Here is a 17,450-nt window from a genome sequence, read left to right as displayed (position 1 = left end):
CAGGTGACCGAGATTAGATAGGTGTGTCACTGCTGAGAAGGAAGAGTCACCCTGCAAAATCACAACGGGGCACAGGTGGGGGGTGCTCAGGTGTACACAGGACAGGATACAGGACCAGCACCGGGCACAGGTGGGGGTGTGCTCAGGTGTACACAGGACATGATACAGAATCAGCACTGGGCACAGGACATGATACAGGACCAGCACCAGGCACAGATGGGGGGTGCTCAGGTGTATACAGGACATGATACAGGACCAGCACCAGGCACAGGTGGGGGGTGCTCAGGTGTATACAGGACATGATACAGGACCAGCACCAGGCACAGGTGGGGGGTGCTCAGGTGTATACAGGACATGATACAGGACCAGCACTGGGCACAGGTGGGGGGTGCTCAGGTGTGCACAGGACATGATACAAGATCAGCACCAGGCACAGGTGGGGGGTGCTCAGGTATACACAGGTAGATGCTGAACGTGGATGTGTTGTGTGACTGGGTCTGTACATATAGCTTGGTTATTTACAAAAAAAGGTCCCTAGGGACCTCACTGAGACCCATTGGTCTAAAACTTAACTTTTAATATATTTGAAGCTCTAAAAAGTTTTATTTGGATATAGCCCTGGCCCCCCTGAGGACGCCAACAGCCTGGCGAAACATGTCGGGGGGGCTATCAGTCAAATTTTAGACAGCATTGATATGGTGTATAGGGACTAGCATCTATATCCATTAATTGTTAGAGAGTGAGGAGCAACATTAATTACAGATAGGTAGAACTCCAGTGCTTCTATAGAATAGTGAATTGCCACTTGGAAGTCAGCCAATGGTAGCATATTGCCATATTAATTATAGCAACTAAGTTGCAGTACTAACAAAAACATCACTGATTGAATGCACAGTCAGTACCTACTCATGGATGACCCCTGGAGCTCCCTCTCCTGTAGTGTACTGACACAACACAAAACTCCTCTCATTTGGGACTTGTACACAAATAATAATACACTGCACACCACGGATTTGTAGAATTTTAATGTGTATGTCTTGAAATAGGTTCGAACAATCCAAATAAAACTTTTTAGAGCTTCAAATATATTAAAAGTTAAGTTTTAGACCAATGGGTCTCAGTGAGGTCCCTAGGGACCTTTTTTTGTAAATAACCAGGTGTACACAGGACATGATACAAAGTCAGCACCAGGCACAGGTGGGGGGTGCTCAGGTGTATACAGGACATGATACAAAGTCAGCACCAGGCACAGGTGGGGGGTGCTCAGGTGTATACAGGACATGATACAGGACCAGCACCAGGCACAGGTGGGGTGTGCTCAGGTGTACACAGGACATGATACAAGACCAGCACCAGGCACAGGTGGGGGGTGCTCAGGTGTATACAGGACATGATACAAAGTCAGCACCAGGCACAGGTGGGGGGTGCTCAGGTGTACACAGGACATGATACAGGACCAGCACCAGGCACAGGTGGGGGGTGCTCAGGTGTATACAGGACATGATACAAAGTCAGCACCAGGCACAGGTGGGGGGTGCTCAGGTGTATACAGGACATGATACAGGACCAGCACCAGGCACAGGTGGGGTGTGCTCAGGTGTACACAGGACATGATACAAGACCAGCACCAGGCACAGGTGGGGGGTGCTCAGGTGTATACAGGACATGATACAGGACCAGCACCAGGCACAGGTGGGGTGTGCTCAGGTGTACACAGGACATGATACAAGACCAGCACCAGGCACAGGTGGGGGGTGCTCAGGTGTATACAGGACATGATACAGGACCAGCACCAGGCACAGGTGGGGGGTGCTCAGGTGTATACAGGACATGATACAGGACCAGCACCGGGCACAGGTGGAAGTGCTCAGGTGTAAACAGGACATGATACAGGACCAGCACCAGGCACAGGTGGGGGGTGCTCAGGTGTATACAGGACATGATACAGGACCAGCACCAGGCACAGGTGGGGTGTGCTCAGGTGTAAACAGGACATGATACAGGACCAGCACCAGGCACAGGTGGGGGGTGCTCAGGTGTATACAGGACATGATACAGGACCAGCACCAGGCACAGGTGGGGTGTGCTCAGGTGTACACAGGACATGATACAAGACCAGCACCAGGCACAGGTGGGGGGTGCTCAGGTGTATACAGGACATGATACAGGACCAGCACCAGGCACAGGTGGGGTGTGCTCAGGTGTACACAGGACATGATACAAGACCAGCACCAGGCACAGGTGGGGGGTGCTCAGGTGTATACAGGACATGATACAGGACCAGCACCAGGCACAGGTGGGGGGTGCTCAGGTGTATACAGGACATGATACAGGACCAGCACCAGGCACAGGTGGAGGTGCTCAGGTGTATACAGGACATGATACAGGACCAGCACCGGGCACAGGTGGAGGTGCTCAGGTGTACACAGGACATGATACAAGACCAGCACCAGGCACAGGTGGGGGGTGCTCAGATGTACACAGGACATGATACAAGACCAGCACCAGGCACAGGTGGGGGGTGCTCAGGTGTATACAGGACATGATACAGGACCAGCACCAGGCACAGGTGGAGGTGCTCAGGTGTATACAGGACATGATACAGGACCAGCACCGGGCACAGGTGGAGGTGCTCAGGTGTACACAGGACATGATACAAGACCAGCACCAGGCACAGGTGGGGGGTGCTCAGGTGTATACAGGACATGATACAGGACCAGCACCAGGCACAGGTGGAGGTGCTCAGGTGTACACAGGACATGATACAAGACCAGCACCAGGCACAGGTGGGGTGTGCTCAGGTGTATACAGGGCATGATACAAAGTCAGCACCAGGCACAGGTGGGGGGTGCTCAGGTGTATGCAGGACATGATACAGGACCAGCACCAGGCACAGGTGGAGGTGCCCAGGTGTACACAGGACATGATACAGGACCAGCACCAGGCACAGGTGGGGGGTGCTCAGGTGTATGCAGGACATGATACAGGACCAGCACCAGGCACAGGTGGAGGTGCTCAGGTGTACACAGGACATGATTCAAGACCAGCACCAGGCACAGGTGGGGGGTGCTCAGGTGTATACATGAAATGATACAGGACCAGCACAGGGCAGGGGTCGGGGGTGCTCAGGTGTACACAGGACATGATACAGGACCAGCACCAGGCACCGGGGGGTGTTCTCAGGTGTAAACAGGACTTGATACAGAACCAGCATCAGGCACAGGTGGGGTGTGCTCAGGTGTACACAGGACATGATACAAGACCAGCACCTGGCACAGATGGGTGTTCTCAGGTTTACACAGGACTTGATACAGAACCAGCACCAGGCACAGGTAGGGGTGCTCAGGTGTACACAGGACGTGATACAGGACCAGCACCGGGCACAGGTGGAGGTGCTCAGGTATATACAGGACCAGCACCAGGTTCAGGTGGAGGTGCTCAGGTGTATACAGGACCAGCACCAGGCTCAGGTGGAAGTGTTCAGGTGTATACAGGACCAGCACCAGGCTCAGGTGGAAGTGTTCAGGTGTATACAGGACCAGCACCAGGCTCAGGTGGAGGTGCTCAGGTGTATACAGGACCAGCACCAGGCTCAGGTGGAGGTTCTCAGATGTATACAGGACCAGCACCAGGCTCAGGTGTACACAGGACGTGATACAGGACCAGCACCGGGCACAGGTGTGGGGTGCTCAGGTGTACACAGGGCATGATACAGAACCAGCACCAGGCACAGGTGGGGGGTGCTCAGGTGTATGCAGGACATGATACAGGACCAGCACCAGGCACAGGTGGAGGTGCTCAGGTGTACACAGGACATGATTCAAGACCAGCACCAGGCACAGGTGGGGGGTGCTCAGGTGTATACATGAAATGATACAGGACCAGCACAGGGCAGGGGTCGGGGGTGCTCAGGTGTACACAGGACATGATACAGGACCAGCACCAGGCACCGGGGGGTGTTCTCAGGTGTAAACAGGACTTGATACAGAACCAGCATCAGGCACAGGTGGGGTGTGCTCAGGTGTACACAGGACATGATACAAGACCAGCACCTGGCACAGATGGGTGTTCTCAGGTTTACACAGGACTTGATACAGAACCAGCACCAGGCACAGGTAGGGGTGCTCAGGTGTACACAGGACGTGATACAGGACCAGCACCGGGCACAGGTGGAGGTGCTCAGGTATATACAGGACCAGCACCAGGTTCAGGTGGAGGTGCTCAGGTGTATACAGGACCAGCACCAGGCTCAGGTGGAAGTGTTCAGGTGTATACAGGACCAGCACCAGGCTCAGGTGGAAGTGTTCAGGTGTATACAGGACCAGCACCAGGCTCAGGTGGAGGTGCTCAGGTGTATACAGGACCAGCACCAGGCTCAGGTGGAGGTTCTCAGATGTATACAGGACCAGCACCAGGCTCAGGTGTACACAGGACGTGATACAGGACCAGCACCGGGCACAGGTGTGGGGTGCTCAGGTGTACACAGGGCATGATACAGAACCAGCACCAGGCTCAGGTGGAGGTGCTCAGTTTGTGTTTTGTGTGTAAAACTCGTGATCCTTCTGTCCAATCACAGACGCTGCGTGTGAACACATCCGGAGATATATGATCGCTAACAGTCGGATCTCATCCTTACATCTCCGCTCTCTCCGGAATCTCTGCCGACAATTCTCATAAATCACTTCAAGGAGAACACCCGGAGCCTGCGGGAGGCGGATAAAGCCTTCAGGGGGAGGAGCTATCCGTATCCCGAAATATACATCATCCCACTATTCTACCTCATATTCCCAGCTGCCCCCCCTCTTCTCCTGTGCGGAAAGCTAAACTGGACCAGAACCGGTCCCAGTGTTCCCTTCCCCCATTGGCCCATCACCAGAGAAGTAATAGAGGACGGCCCCGGGTCCAGATGGACTTATACCGAGTACTGATCCCCTGGCGACGCACAACTTAATCCCGACGTTTACAATATCCCTGACTGATCCCCTAATATCCCTCCCCAACTTACACACAACTATGGAGACTTACAGTACTACATATACATCACCCCAAATCTGAAGCTTTACCACCACCCCCGCTCTGCTCCTGCCCCTAACACACAACTTTCACCATAACCGCAGTCCAACCTGGGGATAAAGGTTACTCCAATATAGGGCGACCTTTACCCCTCACTCCCCCCTCCTCTTACAGGGATGGCGACCTCTGAATGTATCGACGCTGGGGATACAGCGGCCGTTACAATGTACAGGCTTCTCTGTCTTCTCCGGACTCTCCCAGCGAGGAAGCAGTTACAGGGATGGCGACCTCTGAATGTATCGATGCTGAGGATACAGCGGCCGTTACAATGTACAGGCTTCTCTGTCTTCTCCGGACTCTCCCAGCGAGGAAGCAGTTACAGGGATGGCGACCTCTGAATGTATCGATGCTGAGGATACAGCGGCCGTTACAATGTACAGGCTTCTCTGTCTTCTCCGGACTCTCCCAGCGAGGAAGCAGTTACAGGGATGGCGACCTCTGAATGTATCGATGCTGAGGATACAGCGGCCGTTACAATGTACAGGCTTCTCTGTCTTCTCCGGACTCTCCCAGCGAGGGCTCTACGACTTATCCAATAGACATTTTTGGATTTCCAAAAGGTGTAGGATTCCAGGGAGGGTTTAACATCCCCCGGGTCATTACTATATGTGTATGTATTACTATGCGGCACGCAGTCTCCCGGATCCCTCAGCCTTCACCTAGTGGATGGAATGGGAAAGGCTTCGGTTGGCGCTGATCCCGATCACTGATTTGGGGACCGCCATGGCCTCACCTACACTCCCATCATCCCTTACCCCATTCCTATACACAACGCACCTACCCCTAACCAGCGGCCTCCGTACAGGATTACGTGAGGCCTTGGCTGATCCGCAGATCCATTATTACTGGGAGGAGTCACACGGATACATTGGGGGTCATTTACTAAGGGCCCGATTCGCGTTTTCCCGACGTGTTACCTGAATATTTCCGATTTGCAACGATTTTCCCTGAATTGCCCCGGGATTTTGGCCCACGCGATCGGATTGTAGCGCATCGGCGCTGGCATGCACACGACTGAAATCGGGGGGCGTGGCCGATCGAAAACCCGACGAATTCGGAAAAACTGCCACATTTAAAACAAAAAATGTGTCGCGAAAATTGCACTTACCTTCACTCAGCCCGGCCCGGTGTATTCCAGTGCGTTCCAGGGAACTTCAGCGCAGCAGCGCCACCTGGTGGACGTCGGAGGAACTGCCCATTGGGGCAGATTTACTTACCCGGTCCAATCGCGATCCAGCGGCGCGTTCTCTGCGCTGGATTCGGGTCCGGCTGGGATTTATTAAGGTAGTTCCTCCGCCGTCCACCAGGTGGCGCTGCTGCGCTGAAAAGCATCGCGCTGGAGTTCACCGGCTCGGGCTGAGTGAAGGTAAGTGCAAGCTCCGCAACAGATTTTTTTTTTTTTTAAATGCGGCGGTTTTTCCGAATCTGTCGGGTTTTCATTTGGCCACGCCCCCCGATTTCCGTCGCGTGCATGCCAGCGCCGATGCGCCACAATCCGATCGCGTGCGCCAAAATCCCGGGGCAATTCAGGGGAAATCGGCGCAAATCGGAAATATTCGGGTAACACTTGGTGAAAACGCGAATCGGGCCCTTAGTAAATGACCCCCATTGTGTCATATTCTGTGCAACATAATTACATTTTGTATCACAAAATTCTCTTCTGTGACAAAGTTTCTGCTACCACACAATAGATTTTGTAACAACAACTTTCTACTCAGTGTGGCTTCTGTGGTCACATAATTCCTGGTGAATGACCCCCATCCTGCTGCGTCCCATGATCCTCTAGGGCGGGGTTAACCCTTAGCAGTGCAGGCCTGTGGCTCCTCCCACTCTCACCTGTGCGGTCCAGCAGTGACAACAGTGCCCCCCCCCCATCCTTCTGATTAGTTTCCGAACCAATAGGATGTTAGTGGGCGTGGCTTCATGGATGTTTGACGGCATGGCACACAAGGCGCTCAGTGATTGGTTCTGTCCATCATGTGGCCTGGGGATGTAATTGCCAACTGATTAACTCTCTACTGACCAAGTATATCCCCTGACCCCTATATTAACCCTTTACTGTCAGAATAATCTTTAACCCTTTACCTGCAAAATACCTCCCCATTATTTTATTACAGAATATGTTCCGTTTAACCCTTTATGAACACCATGTGCCCCCATTGACCCTTTGTTGTCAGAATATTAACTCAATCCAGCTTTATATAATGGAATACCTCCCCTTTAACCCTTTACTGACAGGATATATCACCCATACCTTTGGCTGCAGTGCTGAGCAGCGGCAGCAGGTGGCGCCGGAGTCCTGCGTGTCCTTGTAGCGCTGTCTGTGCTATGGATAAGACATGGCTGCCCCCTCCCGGGTCTCCGGCTGGTGCAGAGGATGTGAATGCGCCCGGAGAAGCTTCTCCATAAGAGACATCTTTACATGAACAACCATTTATTGTATGGATGGAGAGTATACAGGTGGCTCTCATGGTATACAGCGCCGGGCCTCTGACCAGCTGACGAGACTAAGGCCCCATGCACACAGGGATATCATTTCCGTATATACGGGACGTTTTTCACTGTATGTGCACATATACGTCCCCGTAGACTTATATCAGGGGCCCGGAATGGAAATACTGGAGAAAATAGGGCGAGATCTTTATTTTTTGACATTGCACTCATGATTGCAGTACAGACATTAGACACATGTAAAAGGACGGCTGTACTGACCAGGGAAATGAATGGGGCCGTGTGAAAACGGTAAGGATAGCATAAGGCGTTTTCATACATTCTTGTGAAAGAGGCTTTAGGTGGTTTACTGAAAAGGGAAGAGGCGAGCGGTCTACTGTGAGGGGAAGGGACGGCCGGTCTACTGTGAGGTCAAGGGATGGCCGGTCTACTGTGAGGGGAAGGGACGGCCGGTCTACTGTGAGGTCAAGGGATGGCCGGTCTACTGTGAGGGGAAGGGACGGCCGGTCTACTGTGAGGTCAAGGGATGGCCGGTCTACTGTGAGGGGAAGGGACGGCCGGTCTACTGTGAGGTCAAGGGATGGCCGGTCTACTGTGAGGGGAAGGGACGGCCGGTCTACTGTGAGGGGAAGGGACGGCCGGTCTACTGTGAGGTCAAGGGACGGCCGGTCTACTGTGAGGGGAAGGGACGGCCGGTCTACTGTGAGGGGAAGGGACGGACGGTCTACTGTGAGGTCAAGGGATGGCCGGTCTACTGTGAGGGGAAGGGACGGCCGGTCTACTGTGAGGGGAAGGGACGGCCGGTCTACTGTGAGGTCAAGGGATGGCCGGTCTACTGTGAGGTCAAGGGATGGCCGGTCTACTGTGAGGGGAAGGGACGGCCGGTCTACTGTGAGGGGAAGGGACGGCCGGTCTACTGTGAGGTCAAGGGATGGCCGGTCTACTGTGAGGTCAAGGGATGGCCGGTCTACTGTGAGGGGAAGGGACGGCCGGTCTACTGTGAGGTCAAGGGATGGCCGGTCTACTGTGAGGTCAAGGGATGGCCGGTCTACTGTGAGGGGAAGGGACGGCCGGTCTACTGTGAGGGGAAGGGACGGCCGGTCTACTGTGAGGTCAAGGGATGGCCGGTCTACTGTGAGGTCAAGGGATGGCCGGTCTACTGTGAGGGGAAGGGACGGCCGGTCTACTGTGAGGGGAAGGGACGGCCGGTCTACTGTGAGGTCAAGGGATGGCCGGTCTACTGTGAGGGGAAGGGATGGCCGGTCTACTGTGAGGGGAAGGGACGGCCGGTCTACTGTGAGGTCAAGGGATGGCCGGTCTACTGTGAGGGGAAGGGACGGCCGGTCTACTGTGAGGTCAAGGGATGGACGTCTACTGTGAGGGGAAGGGACGGCCGGTCTACTGTGAGGGGAAGGGGCGGCTGGTCTACTGTGATGGGAAGGGATGGACGTCTACTGTGAGGGGAAGGGACGGCCGGTCTACTGTGAGGGGAAGGGACGGCTGGTCTACTGTGAGGGGAAGGGATGGCCGGTCTACTGTGTGTGGAAGGGATGGCCAGTCTACTGTGAAGGGAAGGGACGGCCGGTCTACTGTGAGTGGAAGGGATGGCCAGTCTACTGTGAAGGGAAGGGACGGCTGCTCTACTGTGAGGTCAAGGAATGGACGTCTACTGTGAGGGGAAGGGACGGCTGGTCTACTGTGAAGGGAAGGGACGGCTGGTCTACTGTGAGGTCAAGGGCTGGACGTCTACTCTGAAGGAAAGGGACGGCCGGTCTACTGTGAGGGAAGGGATGGCCGGTCTACTGTGAGGGGAAGGGACGGCCGGTCTACTGTGAGGGGAAGGGACGGCCGGTCTACTGTGAGGTCAAGGGATGGCCGGTCTACTGTGAGGGGAAGGGACGGCCGGTCTACTGTGAGGTCAAGGGATGGCCGGTCTACTGTGAGGGGAAGGGACGGACGGTCTACTGTGAGGGGAAGGGACGGCCGGTCTACTGTGAGGTCAAGGGACGGCCGGTCTACTGTGAGGGGAAGGGACGGCCGGTCTACTGTGAGAAGAAGGGACGGCCGGTCTACTGTGAGGTCAAGGGATGGCCGGTCTACTGTGAGGGGAAGGGACGGCCGGTCTACTGTGAGGGGAAGGGACGGCCGGTCTACTGTGAGGTCAAGGGATGGCCGGTCTACTGTGAGGTCAAGGGATGGCCGGTCTACTGTGAGGGGAAGGGACGGCCGGTCTACTGTGAGGGGAAGGGACGGCCGGTCTACTGTGAGGTCAAGGGATGGCCGGTCTACTGTGAGGTCAAGGGATGGCCGGTCTACTGTGAGGGGAAGGGACGGCCGGTCTACTGTGAGGTCAAGGGATGGCCGGTCTACTGTGAGGTCAAGGGATGGCCGGTCTACTGTGAGGGGAAGGGACGGCCGGTCTACTGTGAGGGGAAGGGACGGCCGGTCTACTGTGAGGTCAAGGGATGGCCGGTCTACTGTGAGGTCAAGGGATGGCCGGTCTACTGTGAGGGGAAGGGACGGCCGGTCTACTGTGAGGGGAAGGGACGGCCGGTCTACTGTGAGGTCAAGGGATGGCCGGTCTACTGTGAGGGGAAGGGATGGCCGGTCTACTGTGAGGGGAAGGGACGGCCGGTCTACTGTGAGGTCAAGGGATGGCCGGTCTACTGTGAGGGGAAGGGACGGCCGGTCTACTGTGAGGGGAAGGGACGGCCGGTCTACTGTGAGGGGAAGGGACGGCCGGTCTACTGTGAGGTCAAGGGATGGACGTCTACTGTGAGGGGAAGGGACGGCCGGTCTACTGTGAGGGGAAGGGACGGCCGGTCTACTGTGAGGGGAAGGGACGGCTGGTCTACTGTGAGGGGAAGGGATGGCCGGTCTACTGTGAGGGGAAGGGACGGCTGGTCTACTGTGAGGGGAAGGGATGGCCGGTCTACTGTGTGTGGAAGGGATGGCCAGTCTACTGTGAAGGGAAGGGACGGCCGGTCTACTGTGAGTGGAAGGGATGGCCAGTCTACTGTGAAGGGAAGGGACGGCTGGTCTACTGTGAGGTCAAGGGATGGACGTCTACTGTGAGGGGAAGGGACGGCTGGTCTACTGTGAAGGGAAGGGACGGCTGGTCTACTGTGAGGTCAAGGGCTGGACGTCTACTCTGAAGGAAAGGGACGGCCGGTCTACTGTGAGGGAAAGGATGGCCGGTCTACTGTGAGGGGAAGGGATGGCCGGTCTACTGTGAGGTCAAGGGATGGACGTCTACTGTGAGGGGAAGAGACGGCCGGTCTACTGTGAAGGGAAGGGACGGCCGGTCTACTGTGAGGGGAAGGGACAGCCGGTCTATTGTGAGGGGAAGGGACGTCCGGTCTACTGTGAGGGGAAGGGACGGCCGGTCTACTGTGAGGGGAAGGGACGGCCGGTCTACTGTGAGGGGAAGGGACAGCCGGTCTATTGTGAGGGGAAGGGACGTCTGGTCTACTGTGAGGGGAAGGGACGGCCGGTCTACTGTGAGGGGAAGGGACGGCCGGTCTACTGTGAGGGGAAGGGACGGCCGGTCTACTGTGAGGGAAGGGACGGCCGGTCTACTGTGAGTTCAAGGGATGGCCATCTACTGTGAGGGGAAGGGATGGCCGGTCTGCTGTAAGGGGAAGGGACGGCTGGTCAACTGTGAGGGGAAGGGACGGCTGGTCTACTGTGAGAGGAAGGGACGGCCGGTCTACTGTGAGGGGAAGGGACGGCCGGTCTACTGTGAGGGAAGGGGCGGCTGGTCTACTGTGAGGGGAAGGGACGGCCGGTCTACTGTGAGGGGAAGGGACGGCCGGTCTACTGTGAAGGGAAGAGACGGCCGGTCTACTGTGAGGGGAAGGGATGGCCGGTCTACTGTGAGGGGAAGGGACGGCTGGTCTACTGTGAGGGGAAGGGACGGCCGGTCTACTGTGAGGGGAAGGGACGGCCGGTCTACTGTGATGGGAAGGGACGGCCGGTCTACCGTGAGTGGAAGGGACGGCCGGTCTACTGTAAGGGTAAGGGGCAGCCGGTCTACCGTGAGGGGAAGGGACGGCCGGTCTACTGTGAGGGGAAGAAACGGCTGATCTACTGTGAGGGGAAGGGATGGCCGGTCTACTGTGAGGGGAAGGGATGGCCGGTCTACTGTGAGGGGAAGGGAAGTCTGGTCTACTGTGAGGGGAAGGGACGGCTGGTCTACTGTGAGGGGAAGGGACGGACGGTCTACTGTGAGGGGAAGGGATGGCCGGTCTACTGTGAGGGGAAGGGACGGACGGTCTACTGTGAGGGGAAGGGATGGCCGGTCTACTGTGAGGGGAAGGGACGGACGGTCTACTGTGAGGGGAAGGGACGGACGGTCTACTGTGAGGGGAAGGGATGGCCGGTCTACTGTGAGGGGAAGGGACGGACGGTCTACTGTGAGGGGAAGGGATGGCCGGTCTACTGTGAAGGGAAGAGACGGCCGGTCTACTGTGAGGGGAAGGGACGGCCGGTCTACTGTGAGGGGAAGGGATGGCTGGTCTACTGTGAAGGGAAGGGACGGCCAGTCTACTGTGAAGGGAAGAGACGGCCGGTCTACTGTGAGGGGAAGGGACGGCCGGTCTACTGTGAGGGGAAGGGACGGCCGGTCTACTGTGAGGGGAAGGGACGGCCGGTCTACTGTGAGGGAAGGGACTGTTGGTCTACTGTGAGGGGAAGGGACTGTTGGTCTACTGTGAGGGGAAGGCACGGCCGGTCTACTGTGATGGGAAGGGATGGCCAGTCTACCGTGAGTGGAAGGGACGGCCGGTCTACTGTGATGGAAGGGATGTCTGGTCTACTGTGAGGGAAGGGACTGTTGGTCTACTGTGAGGAGAAGGGACAGCCGGTCTACTGTGAGGGGAAGGGACTGTTGGTCTACTGTGAGGGGAAGGGACTGTTGGTCTACTGTGAGGGGAAGGGACGGCTGGTCTACTGTGAGGGGAAGGGACGTCTGGTCTACTGTGAGGGAAGGGATGTCTGGTCTACTGTAAGGGGAAGGGACTGTTGGTCTACTGTGAGGAGAAGGGACGGCTGGTCTACTGTGAGGGAAAGGGACGGCCGGTCTACTGTAAGGGGAAGGGACGGCCGGTCTACTGTGAGGGGAAGGGACGGCCGGTCTACTGTGAAGGGAAGGGACGGCCGGTCTACTGTGAGGGGAAGGGACGGCCGGTCTACTGTGAGGGGAAGGGACGGCCGGTCTACTGTGAGGGGAAGGGACGGCCGGTCTACTGTGAGGGGAAGGGACGGCCGGTCTACTGTGAGGGGAAGGGACGGCTGGTCTACTGTGAGGGGAAGGGACGGCCGGTCTACTGTGAGGGGAAGGGACGCCGGTCTACTGTGAGGGGAAGGGACGCCGGTCTACTGTGAGGGGAAGGGACGGACGGTCTACTGTGAGGGGAAGGGACGGCTGGTCTACTGTAAGGGGAAGGGACGGCCGGTCTACTGTGAGGGGAAGGGACGGCCGGTCTACTGTGAGGGGAAGGGACGGCCGGTCTACTGTGAAGGGAAGGGACGGCCGGTCTACTGTGAGGGGAAGGGACGGTCGGTCTACTGTGAGGGGAAGGGACGTCTGGTCTACTGTGAGGGAAGGGATGTCTGGTCTACTGTGAGGGGAAGGGACGACCGGTCTACTGTGAGGGAAGGGATGTCTGGTCTACTGTGAGGGGAAGGGACTGTTGGTCTACTGTGAGGAGAAGGGACGGCCGGTCTACTGTGAGGGGAAGGGACGGCCGGTCTACTGTGAGGGGAAGGGACGGCCGGTCTACTGTGAGGGGAAGGGACGGCCGGTCTACTGTGAGGGGAAGGGACGGCTGGTCTACTGTGAGGGGAAGGGACGGCCGGTCTACTGTGAGGGGAAGGGACGGCCGGTCTACTGTGAGGGGAAGGGACGGACGGTCTACTGTGAGGGGAAGGGACGGCTGGTCTACTGTGAGGGGAAGGGACGGCCGGTCTACTGTAAGGGGAAGGGACGGCCGGTCTACTGTGAGGGGAAGGGACGGCCGGTCTACTGTGAAGGGAAGGGATGGCCGGTCTACTGTGAGGGGAAGGGACGGTCGGTCTACTGTGAGGGGAAGGGACGTCTGGTCTACTGTGAGGGAAGGGATGTCTGGTCTACTGTGAGGGGAAGGGACGACCGGTCTACTGTGAGGGAAGGGATGTCTGGTCTACTGTGAGGGGAAGGGACTGTTGGTCTACTGTGAGGAGAAGGGACGGCCGGTCTACTGTGAGGGGAAGGGACGGCCGGTCTACTGTGAGGGGAAGGGACGGTCGGTCTACTGTGAGGGGAAGGGACGTCTGGTCTACTGTGAGGGAAGGGATGTCTGGTCTACTGTGAGGGGAAGGGACGACCGGTCTACTGTGAGGGAAGGGATGTCTGGTCTACTGTGAGGGGAAGGGACTGTTGGTCTACTGTGAGGAGAAGGGACGGCCGGTCTACTGTGAGGGGAAGGGGGTGGATGGTCTACTGTGATGGGAAGGGACGGCCGGTCTACTGTGAGGGAAGGGGGTGGTCGGTCAGATAAGTTTCATAGTGAATTTGTTATCCTCTGAGGATGATGTTCCTCTGGAAGTCCTGGGGATATAATCTATGTTGGCCGTGTGTTTGATATTCCCTCGTCCTCGGCTCCAGAGGAAGATGAAGATGAAGCAGAGTGTCACAGAGCTGATGAAGGGTAGGACTCCGCCAGCGGTGATGACAGCCAGCAGATGAGTGTGTACTATGGAGAGAGGTGGAAGGAGAGTGCTACCGTTATATGGAGTCACTTCCAGGTGGATCCAGGCAGAGTCATTCCCGGCCAGGTTACTGGCCAAACAGAGGTAGGCTCCAGTGTCCTGGACTTGTATGGGAAGAAAGTGGAGAGCGCCTCCGGGTGAGACGGATATCCTCCCTGCCACGTCCTCTGCCGCCTTCTTCCTCAGAGGCATGTTTATTGCTCTCCATCTCTGGGAGTGTGTGTGCAGCCATATGGATCCAGTGACCTCTGCCGCCAATGTTGTTGTGTAGTGTGGATGTTGTGTGGTCAGCCGTCCCCCCAACAAATCCAGCTCTGTCCAGATTGTCTGTGGCAGCACCCAATGTATGGACGGCTCGGGTACCCCATGGCTCTGACATGTTACGGTCAGCCTGTCACCTTCTTTGACCTTTAATTCTCGTGGCCCATTTTCCAGGATCTTTGGTGGTTGGCAGGTGAAGAGCTCTGGGCAGAGCATCTCTGAGTGGTCTGGGATGACTGTTCCTTGTAGATTTTCTGGAGCTGCGCATACTGGGGGGTTGCCACCGAAGTTTATCTTTTGATGTAGAAGCCAGCATAGCCGGCAGTCACATGAGAGATTAGTATCGGAGAGAAGTAACGTCTCTAAGGTTCCTGGAGGAGGAAGAGCATCTTCTGCCACCCAACGAAGAGGATTGTGTGAAAGATCCAGCAGACGAAGATTGTCAAGACCATGGAATGATCCTGATGGAACATAGCGCAGTCCTCCACCAGAAAGCCGCAGCTCCTCCAGACCACTTAAAGGACTGAAATCCAGCTCTCGAAGAACACCAATTGGATTCCGGGAAAGATCAAGTCTTCGAAGATAAACTTGAGACTGCAGCGCTTCTCTTGGGACTACGGTCAGGTTACACTGAGTCAATGAAAGGGAGGAGAGGTTCAGTCCAGACAGACTCAACTGGCCAAGATTCCTCAAGGAGGGCCAGCGATCCATGTCCAGGACTCTCAGGAGTGACATACCTGAAAACGTGAGGTCATAGAGCACGGTACTGGTTACCCCACCCAGTCTCAGCTCTGAAAGTCGTTGCAGTGTAGTAAGTGCATGGCTTGGCACCACGCTCAGCTTGGTCTTCTCCAGACCCAGTCTCTGGAGCACTGGCATTCCAAGAAAAGCCCCCGGAGATATGAAGAGAAGAGGGTTGTCACTGATCTCCAAGTGTCTCAGCTCCTTCAAGCCACGAAATGTCTGGTCAAGGAGAATGACCAGCTGGTTTGCCCGCGCATCCAGCCATGTCAGGTCTGGCATCCCCGTGAAGACCCCTGGAGGCAGCAGTTTCAGCTGATTATGATGGAGTAGTAATATCCGCATGTTTGGCAAGCTGCTGAAGGCTCCCGGCTCTATGCGGGACAGCTGGTTGTGGCTCATGTCTATCTCCTGCAGGTATGAAAGGTGGGAAAAGGCTCCATGCTGCAGCGACCGGATACGGTTATAGCTGAGGTCCAGGAAATTGGATGTGAGGGGGATCTCAACTGGGACGAAGCTTAGGAGCCTGTGTCTACACAAGGTGGCATTGTCCTGGGGGGGACAGACACATGGCGGGGGGCAACAGGAGCACAAAACACGGATGAAGATCCCAAGTGACAGGAGAAGGGCTGGTGGATGCGGACTCTGTGGACACCTCCTGGCGTTCATCTTCACAGGAGGAGGAGGGGAGCAGTATATTCCGGAATGGACATCCTGGGACCGTATTCCTCTGCCACTTTCCAAACCTGGGGGATAAAATCCAAACAAAAAGCAAGTTATTTCCACATCCCAGGATTTATTACATATACCATTTGGGTTCGGGTCCCAGGCACCCCCAATCTACAGGAGCGTGACCAATAATCACTAGATTACTCATACCTCCAAACGTACAAAAAGCGGGACTATCCCGGCCAATGGATCGCTCATGTATTTGCTCCGGTTATTCGCCAGGCGCAGGATAATCGCAGGTCTCCGGTGTCACCGCTGCAGGGAAAGTCCCGGCGTTGCTCGGATGACGCGGACGTGAAATCTTAGCGCAGCTTCTGCTGAATATTTCATGGATAATTTTGTTGTGTCCTGGCAGGCGGCCGCCCCTCCCGGAATATGAAAGGACTGGATGAGGTTTCCAGGAAGGGTGAGCAAGGATCAGCGGAGCGCGTGACAGGTGCCGGGGGCCGCCCCGGGGTATTTATAACCAGTACATAACAAGGCACCGAAATAGTCTGCGGGACCCTCCACACCCCTCACACAGGGCCACGGCATACATGCCACAGAGGTCCTGTGCCTTAAAGGGATCTGTCACCAGCTGTCCAGACTACAACCAGTCTGTATGATCCCTGGAAAGATGTGTAATCAGACCTACACGTCCTCACACTGCTGTGCTCTCTGCAGCCAGTGTTATGTATTGTCCTGGAGAGATGTGTAATCAGACCTCACACTGCTGTGCTCTGTGCTCTCTGCAGCCAGTGTTATGTATTGTACCTGGAGAGATGTGTAATCACACCTCACACTGCTTTGCTCTGTGCTCTCTGCAGCCAGTGTTATGTATTGTCCCTGGAAAGATGTGTAATCAGACCTCACACTGCTGTGCTCTGTGCTCTCTGCAGCCAGTGTTATGTATTGTCCCTGGAGAGAGGTGCAATCAGACCTCACACTGCTGTGCTCTGTGCTTTCTGCAGCCAGTCTGTATTATCCCTGGAGAGATGTGTAATCAGACTTTCACATCCTCACACTGCTGTGCTCTGTGCTCTCTGCAGCCAGTCTTATGTACTGTCCCTGGAGAGATGTGTAATCAGACCTCACACTGCTTTGCTCTGTGTTTTCTGCAGCCAGTGTTATGTATTGTCCCTGGAGAGATGTGTAATCAGACCTCACACTGCTGTGCTCTGTGCTTTCTGCAGCCAGTCTGTATTATCCCTGGAGAGCACAGCAGTGTGAGGTATGATTACACATCTCTCCAGGGACAATACATAACACTGGCTGCAGAGAGCACAGAGCACAGCAGTGTGAGGTCTGATTACACATCTCTTTAGGGACAGTACATAACATTGGCTGCAGAGAGCACAGAGCACAGCAGTGTGAGGTCTGATTACACATCTCTCCAGGGACAATACATAACACTGGCTGCAGAAAGCACAGAGCACAGCAGTGTGAGGTCTGATTACACATCTCTC

General features: G+C 55.9%; 1 protein-coding gene across 1 annotated transcript; it reads right to left on the bottom strand.

Annotated features, from left to right (window-relative positions):
- Positions 1 to 12,914: 12,914 nt before the first annotated feature.
- LOC140107130 (leucine-rich repeat and immunoglobulin-like domain-containing nogo receptor-interacting protein 4) lies at positions 12,915 to 16,369 on the bottom strand. Its single transcript, XM_072131677.1, has 2 exons — positions 16,156 to 16,369; positions 12,915 to 16,022 (listed from the first exon to the last, which is right to left on the bottom strand). Exon 2 carries the CDS (start codon positions 15,943 to 15,945, stop codon positions 14,056 to 14,058), a length of 1,890 nt encoding a protein of 629 aa, XP_071987778.1. The 5' UTR covers positions 15,946 to 16,022; positions 16,156 to 16,369; the 3' UTR covers positions 12,915 to 14,055.
- Between the last annotated feature and the right edge of the window lie 1,081 nt (positions 16,370 to 17,450).

This window comes from Engystomops pustulosus, unplaced genomic scaffold (assembly GCF_040894005.1).
Source record: "Engystomops pustulosus unplaced genomic scaffold, aEngPut4.maternal MAT_SCAFFOLD_119, whole genome shotgun sequence".
In the NCBI taxonomy this organism is placed as follows: Eukaryota; Metazoa; Chordata; class Amphibia; order Anura; family Leptodactylidae; genus Engystomops; species Engystomops pustulosus.
Note: the sequence above shows the minus strand (reverse complement) of the source record. Positions and strands in the feature narration are given on the sequence as shown.